Source organism: Mchenga conophoros, linkage group LG15, assembly GCF_057382185.1.
Source record: "Mchenga conophoros isolate Kocher_MC1m ecotype Shallow Benthic linkage group LG15, M_conophoros_male_GT1.1, whole genome shotgun sequence".
NCBI classification, from domain to species: Eukaryota; Metazoa; Chordata; class Actinopteri; order Cichliformes; family Cichlidae; genus Mchenga; species Mchenga conophoros.
In genome coordinates, this window is record NC_140540.1 from 27,878,417 (window position 1) to 27,900,572 (window position 22,156).

Consider the following 22,156-nt stretch of genomic DNA (forward strand, 5'->3'; position numbering starts at 1 on the left):
AGGTGTGGACTGTGAGAAGGTGTGTGCGTGAATGAAGACAGGTGAGCAGCAGCTGTGATAGTTTGGGCCACAGAGACTTTATTAGAGATTTCAGGTGTTAGGTGAGTCCAACAGGTGAGACAGGAAGTAGAAAACCCTTCACATGTTGGAAGACTGAGGTCTAACTGAACGGCTCTAAACATCCCACAGCATCAGGACGGTTTCTGATTGGTTATAGTGAATGGAAGGGGTGGTAGGTGAGGATGAGGGGGTGGGGCTAGAGGTTACAGTGAAACAGGTCACTTCTGTTCAGGCATCATGTCATCGATGCTCTCTCCGGCCTCCAGCCGCTTCTCCATCTCCACCAGCAGGTTAATGCCATCCACCACCATTTGCACCAGCTCCACCTCTGAGAAACCCAGGCGGTCCGCGTTGGAGATGTCAAAGACTCCACCCACTGCTGCAGTGTCCACACCACCTTAGACACAGACAGGAAGTGATGAATGAGACAGCGAGGACAGGTGTTCCTTCCCGTCTGCTGTGCGTGCTCCTACCTGTTCCTCGCTTCTGCAGCCGCAGCCTCTTCAAGATCTCGCCGAACTTCTCGTGCTTGCTCACGTTTGGCAGCTTGACGTGGACGCCAGCTCGCAGGCCGGTGCCCAGGTTGGACGGGCAGGTGAGGATGTAGCCCAGGTGCTCGTTCCACATGAATTCATGACCTCGCTCCTTAAACAGTTCCTCGATCTGCCAGAGAGAGAGGTGAGACAGGTTAGACGGCTTCAGGTGTGACACTATGGGGTGAGGGAAATAGGAAGTGGCGTGCTGACCTTGGTGAGGCCAGTGCAGAAGCGGGTGAACACCTCCCTCATGTTTCCTCCTTTCTGCATGCTGATGACACGCAGATGATCCTCCTCGTTCACCCAAACCAGGAATGTCTTATTGTCATTGTGCCTGCAGGTGAGTAAGGGGTTATTCTTCCATCCTTGAAAACTGCTTCTTTCACTCCAATTCTCAAAAAGCCTGGTGCAGATCCCAATAATTTTGATAATCTCTGCCCTGTATCAAACCTCACCTTTATTTTGAAAATCCTTGAGAAAGTTGTTGCCTTCCAGCTTCACTCATACCTCAATGACCATAATCTCTATGAAAAATTTCAGTCTGGTTTCTGCCCAAATCATGATACAGAAACGGCTTTGTTAAGGATTACTAATGACCTTCTGATGGCAGCTGACTCTGGTCTTTTAACCATCCTCATCCTTCTCGATCTTAGTCCGGCATTTGACACCGTTTCTCATAATATCCTCCTGAGCATAATTAGCATCCATTGGCATTAGTCACACCTCACTTGCCTGGTGCATCATATCTCTCAGTTTATCCAATTTAAATCACACTCTTCAAGTTTCTTTCCTGTTTCTGCTGGTGTGCCCCAGGATTCAGTATTAGGGCCCTTTTTCATTATCTACATGCTCTCTCTTGGCCAAATATTCCGAAAATATAATATCAATTTTCATTGTTATGCTGATGACACCCAGCTCTACATTTCCTCCAAACCTAATTCATCCCTTCCACCTAACTCGCTCTCGAACTGGAGATCAGATCATGGTTCTCCTTCAATTATCTCAAACTTAACAGTAATAAAACATAAGTTTTACTTGTTGGTAAAGCATCTATCTTAACCAAATCTCACACAGTTTCTCCATTAATATTGAAAATTCCCCCATCCTTCCTTCCCCACAGGTAAAAAGTTTGGGTTTCATACTCGACAGTACTCTCTCATTTCAGTCTCACATTAATTACATAACCTGGTCTGCATACTTTCACTTACATAACATTAATTGACTTCATCCCTTACTCCCCATGCGGATGCCATCCTTGTCCGTAGTCTTATTACTTCCCAGGTCAATTATTCCAACTCCCTTTTATTTGGTCTCCCCAACAAGTCCCTCCATAAACTTCAACTTTTTCAGAATACTCCAGCTCCAGGTCATAACTCATACTCCCATATTACCCCAATTCTTTAACAGCTTCACTGGTTGCCCAGGATAAATTTCAAAATCTTAGTTCTCACGTTTAAGTTTATTTATAACCTTGCCCCTCCTTATTTCTGTGATCTGCTTCATATCACCACTGTGCTGGTGTAGTTCTTCTTCCCAGCAGCAAGAGTCGCTACAGTTCTTTCATGCCAAGATTTGTTTGTTATTAGCTGTAGAGTTAGTAATGCAGCACACTTTGAGAAAAGACTGACTCAGCATGTTGTTCAGATAAACATCTGCATCCATCCTCTTCGTTGTTTTACAGAAAGCATCGCTTGTGAGTATTTAAGTTGAACAAGAGTTAATGCAACTATATTTGCTATTATTTATGCACTTTTATGGTTAAAGGTGTACTGTATTCAGATTTACTTTCTTTCCAATGTTAGCTAGTTTAGCCAACTGATTTGCATTATCGTGTGAATATATAGACTGAATATTGCTTATTCCTTCTGTTTGTAGTTTCACTCTGTTGATAATTGAAGGCAGCGTCAATAAAAGGGACGATACACCTGTCAGTTGTCGAGGAGTTTATCTACCTGCATAACTGTATCCAGTGTAGCAGTGAGGGCAGAATAACCACTGTTTCCCGCTCTCTGACATCTTCATCTGCCACTCATCTTGTTGTTCCTTCTGCTCGCCTTATCACTATGGGGCACAGAGCTTTCAGTCACTCTGCTCCTCGGCTCTGGAACTCACTTCCTTCAGCCTTCAGAAATATAGATTCCCTTCCCTTATTTAAGTCACAACTCAAAACCTACTTGTTTAAACTGGCTTACTCGCTTTAATACAGATTTTACTTGCTGTCAAATGTTGTTTTTTTTTTGTTTGTTTTTATTTGTTGTTTTTTGTAATTTAATTTATTAGAATCTATTTGAATCTACTGTTTTATTGGTAACTTTTTCTCTTTGACCTTGGGTTTTAGAAAGGCGCCCTCAAATAAAATGTATTATTATTATTTTTTTTTTAATTTTATTATTATAATGACAGGAAGTCCAAAGGCCAATGGGAAGTTGGCTTCAAGTTTTCTACACGTCTTGCCAAAACAAAAGCTTTTCTCTTGGAAACATCATGATTTAATTTCATTTTAACTCAGAGTCTCATCTTGGAATGATTTGGAATGTAACTCACAGAACCTGTCGACTTGGATGAGATTGCAGGAAGTGCACAATGCTGACTCGTTTTACGACTTTAAGTCTCTGAAGCCACTTTGGCATCGTTTAAAACCAGAGTTGGCAAAAGTACATTCTGTACTTAAGTAGAAGTATAGATACTTGTTCAATTCAATTCAATTCAGTTTTATTTATACAGCACCAAATCACAACAGTTGCCTCAAGGTGCTTTATATTGTAAGGTAGACCCTACAAAAATACATACAGAGACAAACCCAACAATCTTATGACCCCCTATGAGCAAGCACTTTGGCGGCAGTGGGAAGGAAAAACTTCCTTTTAGCATGAAGAAACCTCTGGCAGAACCAGGCTGCGGGAGGGGCAGCTATCTGCCGTGACCGGTTGGGGTGAGAGAAGGAAAGCAGGATAAAAGACATGCTGTGAAAGAGAGCCAGAGATTAATAATGACTAATAATTAATTGCAGAGTGTGAACTGAAGAAGACTGAAGAAGAAATACTCAATGCATCATGGGAATCCCCCAGCAGCCTACGTCTATTGCAACATAACTAAGGGAGGATTCAGGGTCACCTGATCCAGCCCTAACTATATGCTTTAGCAAAAAGGAAAGTTTTAAGCCTAATCTTAAAAGTAGAGATAGTCTATGTCTCTTGAATCTAATCTGGAAGCTGGTTCCACAGAAGAGGGGCCTGAAAACTGGAGGCTATGCCTCCCGGTCTACTTTTAAATACTCTAGGAACAACAAATAAGCCTGCAGTGTGAGAGCAAAGTGCTCTAATGGGGTGATATGGTACTATAAGGTCATTAAGATAAGATGGGGCCTGATTATTCAAGACCTTTTATGCAAGGAGCATGATTTTAAATCCAATTCTGGATTTAAGAGGGAGCCAATGAAGGGAAGCCAAAACAGGAGAAATATGCTCTCTCTTTCTAGTCCTTGTCAGTACTCTTGCTGCAGCATTTTGGATTAACTGAAGGCTTTTCAGGGTTTTTAGGACATCCTGATAATAATGAATTACAGTAGTCCAGCCTGGAAGTAATAAATGCATGAACTAGTTTTTCAGCGTCACTCTGAGACAGGATATTTCTAATTTTAGAGATATTTCGCAAATGGAAGAAAGCAGTCTTACATATTTGTTTAATATGTGCATTGAAGGACATGTCCTGGTCAAAGATTACTACAATGACAAGGTAATGAATACAGAGTAAGAATCTGGTTAGATACCATATTTCTAAGATTTTCAAGGCCATATATAATAACCTCAGTTTTATCTGAATTTAGAAGTAGAAAGTTAGAGGCCATCAAGGTCTTAACATTCCTGTAGTTTAACTAATTGGTGTGTGTTATCTGGCTTCATAGATAGATAAAGTTGGGTGTCATCTGCATAGCAGTGAAAATGTATGCTATGCTTTCTGATGATACAGCCTAGCACTGAACCCTGTGGAACTCCATAATTGACCATTTACACAAACAAATTGAAGTTTATTAGATAGATATAATACAAACCACTGCAAACCAGCGCAGTACCTGTAATACCTACAGCATGGTCGACAGTATCGAACGCTGCACTGAGGTCTAGCAGGACAAGCACAGAGATGAGTCCACTGTCAGAGGCCATAAGAAGATCATTTGTAAACTTCACTAAAGCTGTTTCTGTGCTGTGATGAGCTCTGAAACCTGACTGAAACTCTTCGAATAAGCCATTCCTCTGCAGATGATCAAGTAGCTGTTTGACAACTACTCTTTCAAGAATTTTTTATATGAAAGGAAGGTTGGAGATTGGCCTATAATTAGCTAAGACAGCTGGGTCTAGAGATGGCGTTTTAAGTAAAGGTTTAAATACTGCCAGCTTGAAGGCCTGTGGTACATAGCCGATTATTAGGGATAGCTTGATCATATTTAATATTGAAGCATTAATTAATGGCAGGACTTCTTTGAGCAGGCTTGGGGTCTAAAAGGACACATTGATGGTTTTGAGGAAGTAATTACTGAAGTTAACTCGGAAAGAACAATTAGAGAAAAAGGCTCTAAATGAATATCAATGGTACTGTACGGTAGCTGTAGATAATGTTACATCTGTGAGATGATTATGAGTAATTTTTTCTCTAATGGCTAAAATTTTATTTGTGAAGAAGTTCATGAAGTCATTACTAGTTAACGTTAAAGGAATGGTTGTCACAAACAAGGATGCGGTGGACTCAAAAGCAGACTCAATTACTCGAACTATGTATAATTTATTAGAAGGAACAAAAACGTGAACAGAACTGGGTTTAACAGAAACCATTCGCAGAAACTAAGGGAAATCCGTGGGCGGGGAAACAGGCGTAGAGCACAGGGAGAACTCGAACGGGAACTTTCTGTAAACACAGGAGAAGGGTGTTACTGAGTGACAAACGAGTAAGGGACAGAGGTATGGAGTGCCAGTGGATAGTCTTGGGCTTACTTGGAGACCCTGGTTATTAAGCGGGGGAAAAGGCTGCCATGGGAGCATTCCAGAGAGGATCGAGAGTGTGGAGAGTCCGGTCCAGATTCCAAGGAGGTGGAGAGTATGGACTGAAGGGCAGGCTGAGGAGAAGTTGTGTATGTGGTCCTTGGGTTCCGAGGAGACGGAAAAACAGGATGGAGACGGAACCAGCACTACTGGTGAGTGCGACGGGTGATGAATCACAGATGGTAGCAGGACGAACTGGCGAGGAGTGGCAGGCAGTGCTGGCTTAAAAACCCTCTAGGTGGAGCCCCGGAGATTGAAAACAGGTGATGAGCTGGCCAACTCCACCCCAAAGGACGGATGACAGGAACCTGGACCATGCCTGACCAGACACTCCCACAGCATATGACAGTACCTCCCCCTCAAGGGTCACCACCCGGCGACCCCCTGGACCGGGCCCTGCGAGGGGAGGAGCGAAACGCAGCAATCAGGGACGGGTCCAGAATGAGCGACCGAGGAACCCAAGAACGCTCCTCAGGCCCATACCCCTCCCAGTCCACCAGGTACTGGACACCACGACCGCGGCGAAGACGTGAGAGAATTATGGGCGTATTCCACCCAAGGCAACTGAGACGACCAGGCAGCCGGGTTCTGAGATGAGACGCAGCGAAGAGCGGATTCCAACTCCTGGTTCAAACGTTCAGTCTGGCCATTGGTCTGCGGATGGAAACCAGAACTCAAGTTGGCTTTGGCACCCAGGGCTGTACAGAAGGCCCTCCACACTCCGGAGACAAACTGAGGCCCCCTGTCAGACACAATTTCCGAGGGTATGCCATGAAGTCGGAATACATGGTCCATAAGGATCTGGGTGGTCTCAGCAGCCGTCGGCAGCTTGTCTAGGGCTACGAAATGAGCCGCTTTGGAAAACCGATCGACTATGGACAGAACCACCGTCTTCCCCGAAGAAGCCGGGAGGCCGGTAACAAAATCCAAGGCGATATGAGACCAAGGCCTATGCGGAGTACTAAGCGGTCGGAGTAAGCCAGACGGGGGCCGATTGGAGGACTTATTACGGGCACAAACAGAACAGGCAGCCACATAAGCCTTCACATCCTTGTCCATGGAACGCCACCAGAAATACCTCTTCAACAGAGCCGTGGTCCTACTCACTCCCGGGTGGCAAGTAAACCGGGCTGTATGGACCCAATGGATCACAGCCGACCGGGCGGCAGAGGGTACAAAACGCCGACCGGGTGGGCCAGTTCCTGGATCGGTGTCTTCTCGTAGTCCTTGGCGTATGGCCTCCTCCATATCCCAGGTGAGGGAGCCAATTCTGCAGGTGGAAGGGAGAATGAGCTCAGGGTCCCGGGAGTCCAAGTCCGAGGAGTACTGGCGAGACAGGGCATCGGGTTTAAGATTTCTGGAACCCGGGCGATAGGAAATGTCAAAATTAAATCGGGCAAAGAAAAGGGACAACCGAGCCTGGCGGGAGTTCAGTCTTTTAGCCGATCTGAGATAAGTCAGATTCTTGTGATCTGTCCAGATGATAAACGGATGTTCCGTCCCCTCCAGCCAGTGGCGCCACTCCTCCAAAGCCAAATTAATGGCCAGGAACTCCCTATCCCCAACGTCATAATTCCGTTCGGCAGGAGAAAGGCGCCGAGAAAAGTAGGCGCAGGGTTGGAGCTTGCCACGAGGACCAGAACGCTGAGACAGCACAGCCCCCACCCCCACGCTCGAAGCATCAACCTCCACCACGAACTGCTTACTTGTGTCAGGATGGACCAAAACAGGAGCCGAAGAAAAAAGCCGTTTGAGCGTGGCGAAGGCCGAGTGAGCCTCGGGAGACCAAACGAAGGGGACCCGGGAGAAAGTAAGGCGGGTGAGAGGCGCAGCCACCCGTCTGTAGTCCCTGACAAAGCGCCTGTAGAAATTCGCAAAGCCAAGGAACTGCTGCAGCTGTCTGCGTGAATCAGGAACGAGCCACTCCACCACTGCCTTAACCTTTACAGGGTCCGTCTTCACCTGCCCTTCCGCCAGTAGGTAGCCCAGAAATGAGATAGACGAGACGTGAAAGTCACACTTCTCGGCCTTCACATAAAGGAGTCTGCGCTGCGGGACTGTTTTGATCACGCGGACTGAGAAATGTTTCACGTGGCCGCCAGAGACATTGATGAATACACAGACTCAGTCTGTGGATTTATCAGGAAATGCGTGGAAGATGTCGTCCCATCCAGAACAGTCAAATCCTTCCCAAATCAAAAACCCTGGATTAACGGAGATGTTCGCGCGGCACGGAACACCGCCTTTGCCTCCGCGAACACATCGGACTACAAACACGCACATTACCAACTCCGGAAGACGATCAAAGCAGCCAAACGTGAGTACAGGGACAGGGTGGAGCAACAGTTTGACAACCCTCGGAGTATGTGGCAGGGACTAAACACGATCACAGACTTTAGAGGGAAAACCAGCACACCGCAGACCACGGCCTCTCTGTGTGAGGATCTAAACGTATTCTACGCTAGATTCGACACAGCGAACACCATGAGACCGGACAGTGTGCGCACCGCGGATGACGTCAGTGCGCACACTGTGTCTGAGGAGGATGTGCGGAAGTGCTTCAGGAAGGTGAACGCACGCAAAGCTACTGGTCCGGACGGGATTCCCGGCCGCGTCCTCAGGTCACGCGCGGCTCAGCTGGCTGGAGTGTTCACGCACATCTTCAACCTTTCCCTCTCTCTGTCTGTAGTCCCAGCCTGCTTCAAAATGGCCACCATCGTCCCTGTACCCAAATCCTCCACCATCTCCTCATTGAACGACTGGCGACCTGTAGCCCTGACCCCCATCGTAAGCAAATGCTTCGAGAAGCTGGTCAGGGACTTCATCTGCTATGCACTACCCGACTCACTGGACCCTCTACAGTTTGCATACCGCCACAACAGGTCCACTGATGATGCCATAGCCCTGACACTACACACTGCTCTGTCACACCTGGAGAAGAGAGACACATATGTGAGGATGCTGTTTGTAGATTACAGCTCAGCATTCAATACCATCGTTCCCTCGAAGCTGGACAGGAAACTGCAGGATCTAGGACTGAGCAGCTCCCTCTGCAGCTGGATCCTTAGCTTCCTGTCTGACAGACGCCAGGTGGTCAGACTGGGCAGCATCACCTCATCCCCCATCACACTGAACACTGGTGCTCCACAGGGGTGTGTACTGAGCCCTCTCCTGTACTCACTCTACACCTACGACTGCACAGCCACTAACAGCTCCAACATCATTGTGAAGTTTGCGGACGACACTACAGTGGTGGGTCTTATCACCAACGGTGATGAGACGGCTTACAGGGAGGAGGTCAGCGCCCTGACCCACTGGTGTCAAGACAACCATCTCACCCTCAACGTCGCAAAGACAAAGGAGTTGATAGTGGACTTCCGGAGGTGCAGAGAAGTACACACCCCCATCACCATCAACGGCGCTGCTGTGGAGAGAGTGAGCAGCTTCCGGTTCCTTGGAGTACATCTGGCTGAGGATCTTACGTGGTCAGTACACACAAACAAAACAGTGAAGAAGGCGCAGCAGCGCCTCTTCTTTCTCAGGAGACTGAAAAGATTCGGCATGAGCCCCCGCATCCTCAGGACCTTCTATCACTGTGCCATTGAGAGCATCCTCACTGGATGCATCACCACCTGGTATGGCAACAGCACCGCCTACAACTGCAAAGCTCTCCAGCGAGTAGTGCGGTGCTCTGAACGGATAATTGGAGGTGAACTTCCCTCCCTCCAAGACATCTACAGGAAGCGCTGCCTGAGGAAAGCGGGGAGGATCATCAAGGACTCCAGTCACCCCAGCCATAAACTGTTCAGACTGCTTCCATCAGGAAGGAGGTTCTGCAGCATCCGGTCCCGTACCAGCAGACTGAGAGACAGCTTTTTCCATCAGGCCATCAGACTGCTGAACACGTCATAGACACCTCAGCTTCACTACTGGAACTTCAACATTATGCACTCCACACTGTATACAAATGCCACTTGTTTTGCACATATTCAACTCTGTATATTTTATTATTATTATTATTTATTTATTTATTTTTTTTTACTATTTAATTTGTAAAAATGTGTGCACACACACACACACACACACACACACACGAAAATATTTAGTATACACATCCAGAAATGCATACACTATTATATATTGTACATATATTTATTAGTTTCAGGTTGGCCATTCTTGTATTTTGCTCGTTTGTGTTGTTGTGTTTGCACATCTCTGTTGCTTGTGGGGCTCGCACACAAGAATTTCACTCGCATGTGCTGTGCCAGTGTGCCTGCACATGTGATGTGACAATAAAAGTGATTTGATTTGATTGGATTGATTTGATTAAAGGCGGTTCTCCAACAGTCGCTGCAGCACACTCCGGACATGCACCTGATGCTCCTCGAGGGATCGAGAAAAGATCAAAATATCATCCAGGTAAACAAACACGAAAACATTCAGGAAATCCCGGAGCACGTCATTCACTAGTGCCTGGAAGACTGCAGGGGCATTGGTGAGGCCAAACGGCATTACCAGGTATTCAAAATGCCCCAGAGGAGTGTTAAAAGCAGTCTTCCACTCGTCATCCTCCCTTATGCGGACAAGGTGGTATGCGTTCCTCAAGTCCAGCTTGGAGAAGACAGTGGCACCGCGGAGGGGTTCGAAAGCAGAGTTGATCAAAGGTAGGGGATACTTGTTCTTAATTGTGATCGCATTAAGTCCCCTGTAATCGATGCACGGCCGGAGCGATGAATCCTTCTTAGACACAAAAAAGAAACCGGCGGCCACCGGTGAGGAAGAAGGACGAATGAGACCGGCTGCTAGCGAGTCCTGGATGTACTTCTCCATAGCCCCCCTCTCCGGATGGGACAGGTTATAAAGACGGCTGGAGGGCAAAGGAGCACCAGGGAGAAGATCAATGGCACAATCATAAGGTCGATGAGGAGGCAGCGACTGAGCCCTGTCCTTACTGAACACCTCTCGTAGATCATGATATTCAGGAGGGACAGAGGTAAGGTCAGGGGGGGAGACAACCAATGGAGGAGAAACAGAAGCCCCCGAGGGCAAGGCTGACTTTAAACAGTTGGCGAGACAAAACAGACTCCAACTCGCCACTCTCTTCCCTGTCCAGTCAATGTGTGGATTGTGCTTCTGCAACCACGGAAAACCAAGGATCACTGGCACGTCAAGGGAAGAGGTGGTAAAAAAGAGTTATGTCCTCCTGATGGTTACCTGACGTGACTAACTTGACAGGTGATCATCGCGAATACCTCATTATTCAAAGCGGCGGCCGGGATCGGAGGCTCGAGCTGAATGAGGGGCAAATTCAATGATTTAGCAACCGCAGCGTCTATCAAATTTTGCTCTGACCCGGAGTCAACGAGAGCACGAAAAGAATGAGCCTTAGTACCGGACATCAACGAAACCGAAAGCAAAAAACGGGGTTTATCACTCTTAAAAACATTGCCCACCCGTAACCCCGGACTTACCGGCAGGCCACGCCTTTTGGCCGGACCGGGCAAACAGTGAGGCGATGGCCGCTTCCTCCGCAGTAGAAGCACTCTCCGGCTCGGAAACGCCGCTCCCGCTCCTCAGGAGTGAGCCGAGCGCGGCCGATCTGCATAGGCTCAGGGGAAGGAGAGCGAGGACGGACGGATGATGTCACCGGAAGCGACGGGGGTAACGCCGAAACGGCCACGGGTCGAAACAGAGACGGAGAGGGCTTGGACCGCCTCTCAGCGTCTCTTTCCCTCAGTCGACTATCGATCCTGAGAGCGAGAGAGGCGAGCGCTTCGAACGTGGCCAGCTCGTCGTGCACAGCCAGCTGATCCTTCATCTGTTCGGAAAGGGACGCTAGGAAAATTCCCCCGCAGTCTGGCCAACCCGCTTCCACAGCAGCAGTGCGGAACTCAATCGCGTATTCTGCAACGCTGCGTTTTCCCTGACGGAGTCCCAACAGCCTCTTAGCCGCAGTACCCTCAGAGATCGGGTGAGCGAACGTAGCCTTGAATTCCTTGAGGAAGTCCTCATAGGAACACGAGGCAATCGGAGGGGAGGGGAAGAGATGCCCCGATAAGCCGATTCTATCGCAGGATGCGCAACGGCGGGCGCAGGCAACGGTCCCGGCTGGCTGGGGAGAACGGGTGGATTAGACTCCCTGAGTTCCGAAAACCGGGTAAGTAACTCTTCCTGTTTTTCACTGATAGCATTACATTGGTCCATTAAGGACGTCAAGGTCTGTTCATGCCGTCCTAACATGTTTATTTATGGCGGCGCGAATTGGGTCCGCTGAGTCCATTAGTGGCCAGTTCGTTCTGTCACAAACAAGGATGCGGTGGACTCAAAAGCAGACTCAATTACTCGAACTATGTATAATTTATTAGAAGGAACAAAAACGTGAACAGAACTGGGTTTAACAGAAACCATTCGCAGAAACTAAGGGAAATCCGTGGGCGGGGAAACAGGCGTAGAGCACAGGGAGAACTCGAACGGGAACTTTCTGTAAACACAGGAGAAGGGTGTTACTGAGTGACAAACGAGTAAGGGACAGAGGTATGGAGTGCCAGTGGATAGTCTTGGGCTTACTTGGAGACCCTGGTTATTAAGCGGGGGAAAAGGCTGCCATGGGAGCATTCCAGAGAGGATCGAGAGTGTGGAGAGTCCGGTCCAGATTCCAAGGAGGTGGAGAGTATGGACTGAAGGGCAGGCTGAGGAGAAGTTGTGTATGTGGTCCTTGGGTTCCGAGGAGACGGAAAAACAGGATGGAGACGGAACCAGCACTACTGGTGAGTGCGACGGGTGATGAATCACAGATGGTAGCAGGACGAACTGGCGAGGAGTGGCAGGCAGTGCTGGCTTAAAAAACCTCTAGGTGGAGCCCCGGAGATTGAAAACAGGTGATGAGCTGGCCAACTCCACCCCAAAGGACGGATGACAGGAACCTTGACCATGCCTGACCAGACACTCCCACAGCATATGACAATGGTTGGCTTAACAGTGCTCTGACTTTTTTTTCAGCCTGGCTACAGTGCTGAAGAGAAACCTAAGGTTGTTCTTATTTTCTTCAATCAGTGATGACCAGATGTTCTAGCTTTACGGAGGGCTTTCTTATAAAGCAATAAACTATTTCTCCAGGCTAAATGATGATCTTGTAAATTTGTGACATGCCATTTCCTCTCCATCTTACAAGTTATCTGCTTTAGGCTATGTGTTTGAGAATTACACCAGGGAGTCAAGTATTTCTAATTTGAGACCATATTTTTCACAGGAGCAACAGTATCTATTGTCATACGTTGTGAGAAGGTAAAATTATTAACAAGATAATCAACCTCTATTTGAGCAGCGTTCAGGTAGCTGCTCTGCTCTGTGTTGGTACAGGTCATTGAAGATGATAACAGTGGGTGGATTATATTCTCAAACTTAGTTACAGCACTTTCAGAAAGACATCTACTGTGATGAAGTCTACTCTCCAATGCTGTGTAATCAATTATTGTAAATTTAAATGTTATCAGGAAATGATAAGAGGAGAGAGGATTTTCAGGAAACACTGCTCAATGTTCAGTTTATATGCCATATGTTAAAACAAGATCTAGGGTGTGACTAAAGTGGTGGTTGGATTCTTTGAAATGAAGCCATCTACAGGGGTGGATGTGGTGGTTGGGTGGATGTTCAGTGAGCTTGACACTACGACCAAGGACTGCTGCGATTCTTTATTCCATGAGCAAACTGATGTTTATTCCTTATTTCTGGTCACTTTTTTTTTTATTAATCTTTCCAACTTTTACCTCTATTCAATCAGACTCACCTTTTTTTATTACACCTACATCTGTTTTTATGAATGTATGAATCTTCCATTCTGAGACAGTACATTTTGTTCTGAACTTTGACCTCAACTCGGTTTTTTTTTTTATTCTGTCTCTCATTACAGTTATTTTTATACTGGTGTTTGTTCAGAAAAAGGACATATTTGAGACGCTCTAGCTCAAAGTTTATTCTCTCTCAGCATTTCTTCATTCTGTTAGAATCAGGTTAATTTAAATCAATTTCTGGCTTTGGAGTCATATTTTTCCAAACCAATACTTCATTATACCCCCCCACCCCTGCACCTCCACTTGTAGGGTTACATACTGACCAGATGCCACGGCCATCGGGCCAATCGCGGGCCATGCCGGACGCCAGCAGCAGCGGGGACACAGGCTTATCAAACAGGAAGTGGTCATCAATGAGTTGCTGCTGCTCCTCCTCGGTCATGTTCTTCAGAGCATAGTACTTCCCCTTCAGGTCTCCTTCCAAGGAGGCCAGAGCTGCAGCCACCACACAGTAGGTCAAAGGTCAGAGGTACACATAAACCCTACTTCAGGATGACAGGTGAGCAAACAGGAAGTGGTGTCAACTGAACTAGATAGAGCTGTTTCACAGAATCACTTTTAATGGGACAGGTATTGACTTTCAAAATAAAAGCAAATTAAAGGTTTAATTGTTTCACTAAAGGTGACCAGGAAGTTTCACCCCCCTTTAGATTTCACCCCCTTTTAGATATCAAATCATATGAAGTTTCCTGCCAGCATCTCTCATTAATTACATTTTATTTTTACCCATCATACCTGAACGTTACCTATAAAAAAGTCACCTTTACTCTGATGAGTGTCTTGACTTTCTACAGGAAAACAGAGTACCAGTTCCTCACACTTTGATGCAGAGATACCTGAGCAGCCTGAACTGTTTAGGTGGTCAGGAGTCGGCCTGACAGCTGAGGAAATCATACAGAGATCACATGATCATTCTGAGACCCGCATTTCTGTGGGTCTTAGAATGGCTCAGTTAAATGTCTCCTGGTTCCTGAGGTCTTTAAAAGCAGGTGTGGAACTAGCTCAGACAGCAGGGTGCAGCAGAATCTCAGGTCTGCCGGCTTTAACCGGTAGTCGCATTTGAATATGAAAGACAGGCTTTAAATGGCGAGCTGTCGGTCTCATTAGCAGTCTCAGCAGGACGGCTCTCAGCTCAGGGTTATGTAAGAGTTTGATCTGCTGCTGCGTTCACTGACACACTCGATGAGGCATCATGGGAAGTATCTAAATAAAGACTTATCCTCTTCAGCTGCAGACCCAGCTGAATGAAGCCCGACTGACGAGAGTTTGTACCTCACCTACCTCAGCAGGACCACAAGAAACTGCTGCATCAGACGGTCCCTAAATGCACCACCACAGTTTAAACTCAAAGTGAATTTAACAAACAATAAAAACCTGATTTAGAATCCGTTTGTTCTCATTTTACTCTAAAACTGACATCAGCATCAGTGTTCATAGCCTGTACTCACTACAGCCTGTACATCTATAGTTATAGAATATTCACAACATACTTCATACCGTGTACATTATAACATACCATAATAGACCCATTTCTGTAATATACTTACATATCTATATTATTGTTAATATATATTGTAATATATCTATATCACTAAAGCACTTCTGGATGGATGCAAACTGCATTTCGTTGCCTTGTACTTGATTAAGCCATGCAGGTCTAAGTACACGCGGCCGGTACAGTGAAACTGCGAATGTGATGAATTCTTAAAGTTGAATAAAGTTGAATTCTTCATGTGATGAAGTATTCAACTTTATTGTCATTGCACATGACAATAAAGTTGAATTCTTCATGTGATGAAGTATTCAACTTTATTGTCATTGCACATGACAATAAAGTTGAATTCTATTCTAGTGTGATGGACGGTGCTCTGAAATGCTCAGACAGACGCTCCCTCTCTGAGTCTGACCTTTTTTTTACGTCCTTCCCAAAGCTGAACAAACAAAACAGGAAGTGTTGAGTTTCAGTCAGATGCTCGAGTCTGTAAATGCTGCATTTTAAATGAGTTAAAGGTCTGTTTCCGTTCGTTCTCCAGCTTTTTCCTCAGGTCAGTTACATAATGGCGCTAAACGCTGCAATATCTCCCGATGAATATGAAGCAGCATTTTTTTTTTTTTTTAATATAAAAACCTCGATCCTGAGCTCAAGTTTGTTAAAACAAAAAAAAAAAAAAAAAAATATATATGTGCATATATTTTGTTTGTTTTGTTAAGTTCAGGTTTACACATGTAGTTCCCAATTTTAGATTAGTGTTAATTAAAAATCTTTGTTATTTGGAGCAGATCAGATCTCTAAAAAACACACTACAGTATGCTTCAGCATTTTTCTTTACATGAAGGTTTTAGTGACATTTTGGTTTAAGAAGGAGGGACAAACCTGAATTTTCAGGTCAGAAGGTCAGGCTCTGCTAGGAACATAACTTTGACTGAAGGACATACTTTAGCTTCAATGAGCGAAGAATGACAGTGATCTACAGTAGAAGTGCTGACAGTGAGGTATAATACAGCAGTCTGCAGGCAGGGGGCAGAGTGATGATGCTACAGTGGGGCAAAAAAGTATTTAGTCAGCCACCGATTGTGCAAGTTCCCCCACTTAAAATGATGACAGAGGTCAGTAATTTGCACCAGAGGTACACTTCAACTGTGAGAGACAGAATGTGGAAAAAAAAAAAAAAAAAAAAAAAAAAAAAAAAAAATCCATGAATTCACATGGTAGGATTTGTAAAGAATTTATTCGTAAATCAGGGTGGAAAATAAGTATTTGGTCACCTCAAACAAGGAAAATCTCTGGCTCTCACAGACCTGTAACGTCTTCTGTAAGAAGCTTTTCTGTCCCCCACTCGTTACCTGTATGAATGGCACCTGTTTGAACTCATCATCTGTATAAAAGACACCTGTCCACAGCCTCAAACAGTCAGACTCCAAACTCCGCCATGGCCAAGACCAAAGAGCTTTCGAAGGACACCAGGAAAAGTATTGTAGACCTGCACCAGACTGGGAAGAGTGAATCTACAATAGGCAAGCAGCTTGGTGTGAAAAAATCAACTGTGGGAGCAATCATCAGAAAATGGAAGACATACAAGACCACTGATAATCTCCCACGATCTGGGGCTCCACGCAAGATCTCATCCCGTGAGGTCAAAATGATCATGAGAACGGTGAGTAAAGATCCCAGAACCACACGGGGGGACCTGGTGAATGACCTGCAGAGAGCTGGGACCAAAGTAACAAAGGTCACCATCAGTAACACACTACAACGGCAGGGAATCAAATCCCGCAGTGCCAGACGTGTTCCGCTGCTGAAGCCAGTGCATGTCCAGGCCCGTCTGAAGTTTGCCAGAGAGCACATGGATGATACAGCAGAGGATTGGGAGAATGTCATGTGGTCAGATGAAACCAAACTAGAACTTTTTGGTATAAACTCAACTCGTCGTGTTTGGAGGAAGAAGAATACTGAGTTGCATCCCAAGAACACCATACCTACTGTGAAGCATGGGGGTGGAAACATCATGCTATGGGGCTGTTTTTCTGCCAAGGGGACAGGACGACTGATCCGTGTTAAGGACAGAATGAATGGGGCCATGTATCGTGAGATTTTGGCCAAAACCTCCTTCCATCAGTGAGAACTTTGAAGATGAAACGAGGCTGGGTCTTCCAACATGACAATGATCCAAAACACACCGCCCGGGCAACAAAGGAGTGGCTCCGTAAGAAGCATTTGAAAGTCCTGGAGTGGCCTAGCCAGTCTCCAGACCTCAACCCCATAGAAAATCTGTGGCGGGAGTTGAAAGTCCGTGTTGCTCGGCGACAGCCCCAAAACATCACTGCTCTCGAGAAGATCTGCATGGAGGAATGGGCCAAAATACCAGCTACTGTGTGTGCAAACCTGGTAAAGACCTATAGTAAACGTTTGACCTCTGTTATTGCCAACAAAGGTTATGTTACAAAGTATTGAGTTGTATTTTTGTTATTGACCAAATACTTATTTTCCACCCTGATTTACGAATAAATTCTTTACAAATCCTACCATGTGGATTCATGGATTTTTTTTTTCACATTCTGTCTCTCACAGTTGAAGTGTACCTCTGGTGCAAATTACTGACCTCTGTCATCATTTTAGGTGGGGGAACTTGCACAGTCGGTGGCTGACTAAATACTTTTTTGCCCCACTGTACATGCGGCAGAAGATACAGGAAGTGACCTCGTACTTTCAATGGAGAGGTTCTCAATAGTGCGTCGCTCTCCACGGCTGCAGTGTGGCGGCAGACAGAAGCCACGAATGCTGCGTCCTGTGCGAACCCGAGAGCTGAGCACATAGTTTGGATCCAGATCATCTCCACCCTGAAACACAAAGGAGACACAAGAACAGGAGGGTCAGAGTCCATCAATGCCCACCCTTCAGAGGTCACCACCACCCTCAGCTGACACACCAAAACCAAATCATTGAGCCTTACAGCCAATAAAGAGTTTAAGAGTCACTTGTTGTTGGGTAGGACTTCATGTCTGGGCTAAACACATCACATGCAAGAATTCAGTACCCTAGTGAATAATCAGTTCTGTGGAAAATAGCATCACCAATGCTCAAAGATCTCAGACTCCTGTGTGCTGATGGCCCACGTTGGTAGTTTTACCTGTGATGAGCTCAGGGAGCAGCTGCCTCATCTGCATGCTGAAACAGACTGATTCCAGACCTGATGTTAAACCTTTCAGCAACTCACAGGTTTGAATTTAGGTTATTACTGCCTGACAGTTTAATGCCAATAAAGCTGCAGCTGAAAGAATAAAACTGTCTCCAGAGCTCTGTCCTGCTGATGGGCAGTGATGCTGAGGCTGTGATTTTCAGTCTGAATTGGATTTTAAATTCCTCAGAATTATGCAGCCCTACACCTGTCCATGTTAGTGATTATGAATCTGCTGCGAACTCCGACAATTTCATGTGGACACAAAGTTTTGACAATGCTGTGATTGGTTTTTGGCGTGAATCCTTTCGTGTTTGGTTTGTCTGTTTGAAATAGCTCCAGGACAGCTCTGAGATTAGAGCATTACATCTGAATGAGCATGTCTTCTGTAACAGGTGTGTTCACCTGTCCTTGACATTAAGTGTATGTACCGTAATGATTGTATTTAAATCCGTTTGTCCTGAATGTTTTTTCCGCTTGAGGCTCTGGTCATGAATTCCATAAATAATGAGATGTGTTTGAACTGGCTTCAGGTGAGTTGATCGTTTACCTGGAGGTTGTCAGGGTTCAGGTCCGTCTTGTGTTTGTCTGTTGGTTTGTATCCTCCATGGCGGTCTTCGATCACTGGATCCATCAGGTCTTTAAACACTTCATACGTCTCCTCGTCTCCAGCCACACAGCCCACAGTCATGATAAACGGATGACCTGTAAGGGGAAAGGATGGACAGTCACTTCCCCTTGTCACAGCCAACATCTATGGGCCTTAAAATGACTTTTTTTGACTTCAGAGAGAAAACCTAAACATGACGGAGTGTGCCAATGGGTTTGTTTGGTCTGTTTCACAATTTCCTTGTAGGATAGTGTGTTATGGTCTTTAACGCACTAAGAGGAGCTAAATGAACTAAGGAGGATTAGAAGAGGAGGATCAGGTGGTTGGACTGAAGGTCAATACTATGTCCTGCCCTTGGGTGGGAATTATAGACCAAAAATTACCTTGATCTAATGAGTCTATCCAATTAAAGAGTTTATTATTAACAGAATCTCTCAATGTGAAGGTGACAAACACGCAAAGTTACATGTCTGGTGAAGGCTTAACTGGCTTATGTAAGAGCCAGACCAGCATCGGATAGAGGCTTGGTTCCTATTCTGAAGGTTATTGGACTAGGCTGAAGTTGTCTTACTTTGAGGAAGAGTTACTTGGACAAGGAGGTGGATCAAGGGTCTTAAGGATGTTTTGGAGAAATGGAACATGGTACAAGTGTCCAAGGGTGGAGTTGTTTAGTTGTTTAGTTGTTTATTTGGTCAGGTTTTTAGGGAGGTGTTAACATATATGCCAAATCAGTCGCCTTGGCACAATTAGCTGGTCTGGAGGAGATTTGTCTTATTTTGAGAGGAATTACCAGCACCTTGGTAAGGGGCTGTTTAAGGAGGAGGATGGTGCTTTGGGAATGGGGTACCTGGTTATTCTGAAGGTTGAATTGTGTTGGAAGAGAGGTACACAGTTTTTAGGGAGCCATTTATGTGTGACCGTTTGATGAAGGAGTGTCTACCTGGCACTGATGATAAAGTTATCTGGTTTAGGACTTGTTACCTTTGTTTGAGTTCAAGAATAGAGTTTGAGCTCTTAATGCTGACTGTGGGAGGGGTTACCTGGGTTGTCAACGCCAGTCTGGATGACATCGTCCAGGGTGAATCCGCTGGGCGTCTCCTTGTCCCTCAGGTTGGCGTACATTTCGGACGTGAGCACCTTGGCCATGTGGTTGTTGTGCTGGCTGAGGTCGGGGTACTCCTGCTCCGCCGTGTACTTCAGCTTCAACTTGTTGTGGGTGTTTCCAAAAGGCATGATGACGTCCGGGCTGCTCGCCTGCCGCAAAGCCATCGGTTACAGTCAAAGTGTTCAATAACACAGCATTACAGCATCAAACAGTTTATGTATTTGCACGTTAATCTATCTCAGACACAGAAACCGATCGCTTACAGCACTTTCCTAAACAAGTTATTGCTAAATTTGTACTGACAATAAAACTTTTACACTAAAGTTCAGTCAGTAAAAGGAGGCTGGTCACAAAGATGAAGAAACTCAGGCATGCATTTGATAACTTCTGGAAGATTTCTGGATGTGATTTGAATTTTGAATATTCATGTATTCATGTACATGTTGCTGCTAGTAAAACATTGACTCAATGAAATACACTTGATTGTTTTTGATAGGAAAGGCCAATAAAGAGGCCCATTTTCTCCACAAACCTGGTCTGAGGGTGCTGGGTCAGACTCTTCCCACTGAGGCCACTTTTTGTGGGTTTTATGGTCATGTGATCACATTTATATTGATTCTTATGAAAACATCACAATTAAAATGGAAATGTGATGAACAAAAACATGCCTTTAATGCCTTTAAATGTGACACAGTTTACTGATCAATTAAAATGATTGCTCAAACTGCCTGAGCTCTGGTCAGTCGCTGATGAAGCAAAGTCAAATGGTGAAAAACTCAGATGCTGACTCTGCAAAAATCTTTGCGACATCAGATTTTTTTTCTGCAAACTTTTAGAAACGCCTCAAACCCTCCAATCAGGTTATAAATTATCAACAACCTGATTGGATTAAGGAGCTTCTGATCTTTACTGTAACTCTCACAATTGCAGTAAAAGTACTCTGTTACTTTCCATTGGCTGTATTTATGCAGAGTGCAGACAGGATCCTGGCTCGGTATGGTTCGCTCCGGTTCGCTCCAGATCATTAAGGCCGCGGTCACCTTCAGCTCCTCACTGCGCGCACAGAATCGACTAAATCGGACCGGTTCTGACTGGCTAGAACTCTGCAGGGCTGAGTGACGTCATCAGCTCCAAAAAGCCGTGAAAATGAGGCGGAGCATACGCGCACTGTTTGAAGGTTAGACTGCTTAATGTGCACAGGCAGAGCTGCAGTCTCCGGCTGCACCGGTTCAGGAGGAATTGTATGATATTTGGAGGCTGTTGTTGAAGCTGCGCGCGCACAGTAGCAGTCCTGCAGATGAATCAGCTGACCCTAAATACCACCACGGTAAAGAAGCTTTGTGCGCGCGGGCGATGCTGACTGCGCAACACCTGCACGCAGGACGGAGCGCAAGGTCGTTAGCGCGCGCTCACACACACAAAGACACACACACACAGTCTGCAGCAGCCTCCCCGTGCGTGTGTTTGTTTCTTTGTTCTTTGACCCTCCATCTCCTTCTGACCGCGCGCCCCTTCCGACACGTTCCTCCTGCCCTGATGCACGGCTGTATGAATGTGCTCTGCTGTAATTAGTCGGCTCGGATGCTCATACCTGTGGTTCGGTGTGCGGGATGCGGCTCTGGAGCGGGTCCGTGCTGCTGCTGCGGATTAAAGCGGCTCGCAGCCTTTTATACTCGCCCCCAGATCCTCATTGGCTCCTATTTACAGTCCATTCATTCCATTGGGCACAGACCCGCCGAGGGTCACGTGGTTGTCTCTCACCCCCCCCCCCCCTCTCTCTCTCTCTCTCTCTCTCTCTTTCTCTTTGTCCCCATCCTGCTACAGTTCCTTTGAGCCAGGCCTGTCAGGACTCAGCAGGTGTGAGTTTAGCCCACCATCTTTCATGTGTATATGTGCGTCCCCCAAACGCACGTTCTCTTTTTGGTCTCCTTGTTTTTCACTCAGTGATCTGTCACTAGTTAGCTAACATAAACCAATGAAAGTCTCTTAGCAGAAAACGGCCAACAAACCCAGTGACGTCACGTTCTGTACTGTCACAAGATGGCGCTAAACCATTGTACATGTACAATGACAATAAAGAGCTATTCTATATTATTCTATTCTATCATCGTCATCATCATCACAACAGCATCATCATCTTCATCACATCATCATCACAATCATCACATTGACATCAACATCACCACCATAATCACATCATCATCATCACAATAATCACATCAACATCATCATCACCACCATCATCGCATCATCATCATCAAATCGACATCATCAACACAACCA

At 45.9% G+C, this 22,156-nt stretch overlaps 1 protein-coding gene across 1 annotated transcript; it reads right to left on the reverse strand.

Moving 5' to 3' along the window:
• Positions 1 to 58: 58 nt before the first annotated feature.
• Positions 59 to 21,597, reverse strand: LOC146558569 (creatine kinase B-type-like). Its single transcript, XM_085246630.1, has 8 exons — positions 21,465 to 21,597; positions 19,809 to 20,022; positions 18,709 to 18,863; positions 17,688 to 17,820; positions 13,746 to 13,917; positions 807 to 930; positions 534 to 723; positions 59 to 457 (listed from the first exon to the last, which is right to left on the reverse strand). Exons 2-8 carry the CDS (start codon positions 19,999 to 20,001, stop codon positions 279 to 281), a joined length of 1,146 nt encoding a protein of 381 aa, XP_085102756.1. The 5' UTR covers positions 20,002 to 20,022; positions 21,465 to 21,597; the 3' UTR covers positions 59 to 278.
• Between the last annotated feature and the right edge of the window lie 559 nt (positions 21,598 to 22,156).

Excerpts from the sequence above, each read along its gene's own strand:
- LOC146558569 (XM_085246630.1), bottom strand. The coding sequence starts at position 20,001 with ATGCCTTTTGGAAACACCCACAACAAGTTGAAGCTGAAGTACACGGCG. Across the intron at positions 724-806 it reads TCTGCACTGGCCTCACCAAG|ATCGAGGAACTGTTTAAGGA; the intron begins GTCAGCACGCCA and ends TCTCTCTGGCAG. Across the intron at positions 458-533 it reads GCTGCAGAAGCGAGGAACAG|GTGGTGTGGACACTGCAGCA; the intron begins GTAGGAGCACGC and ends TCTGTGTCTAAG.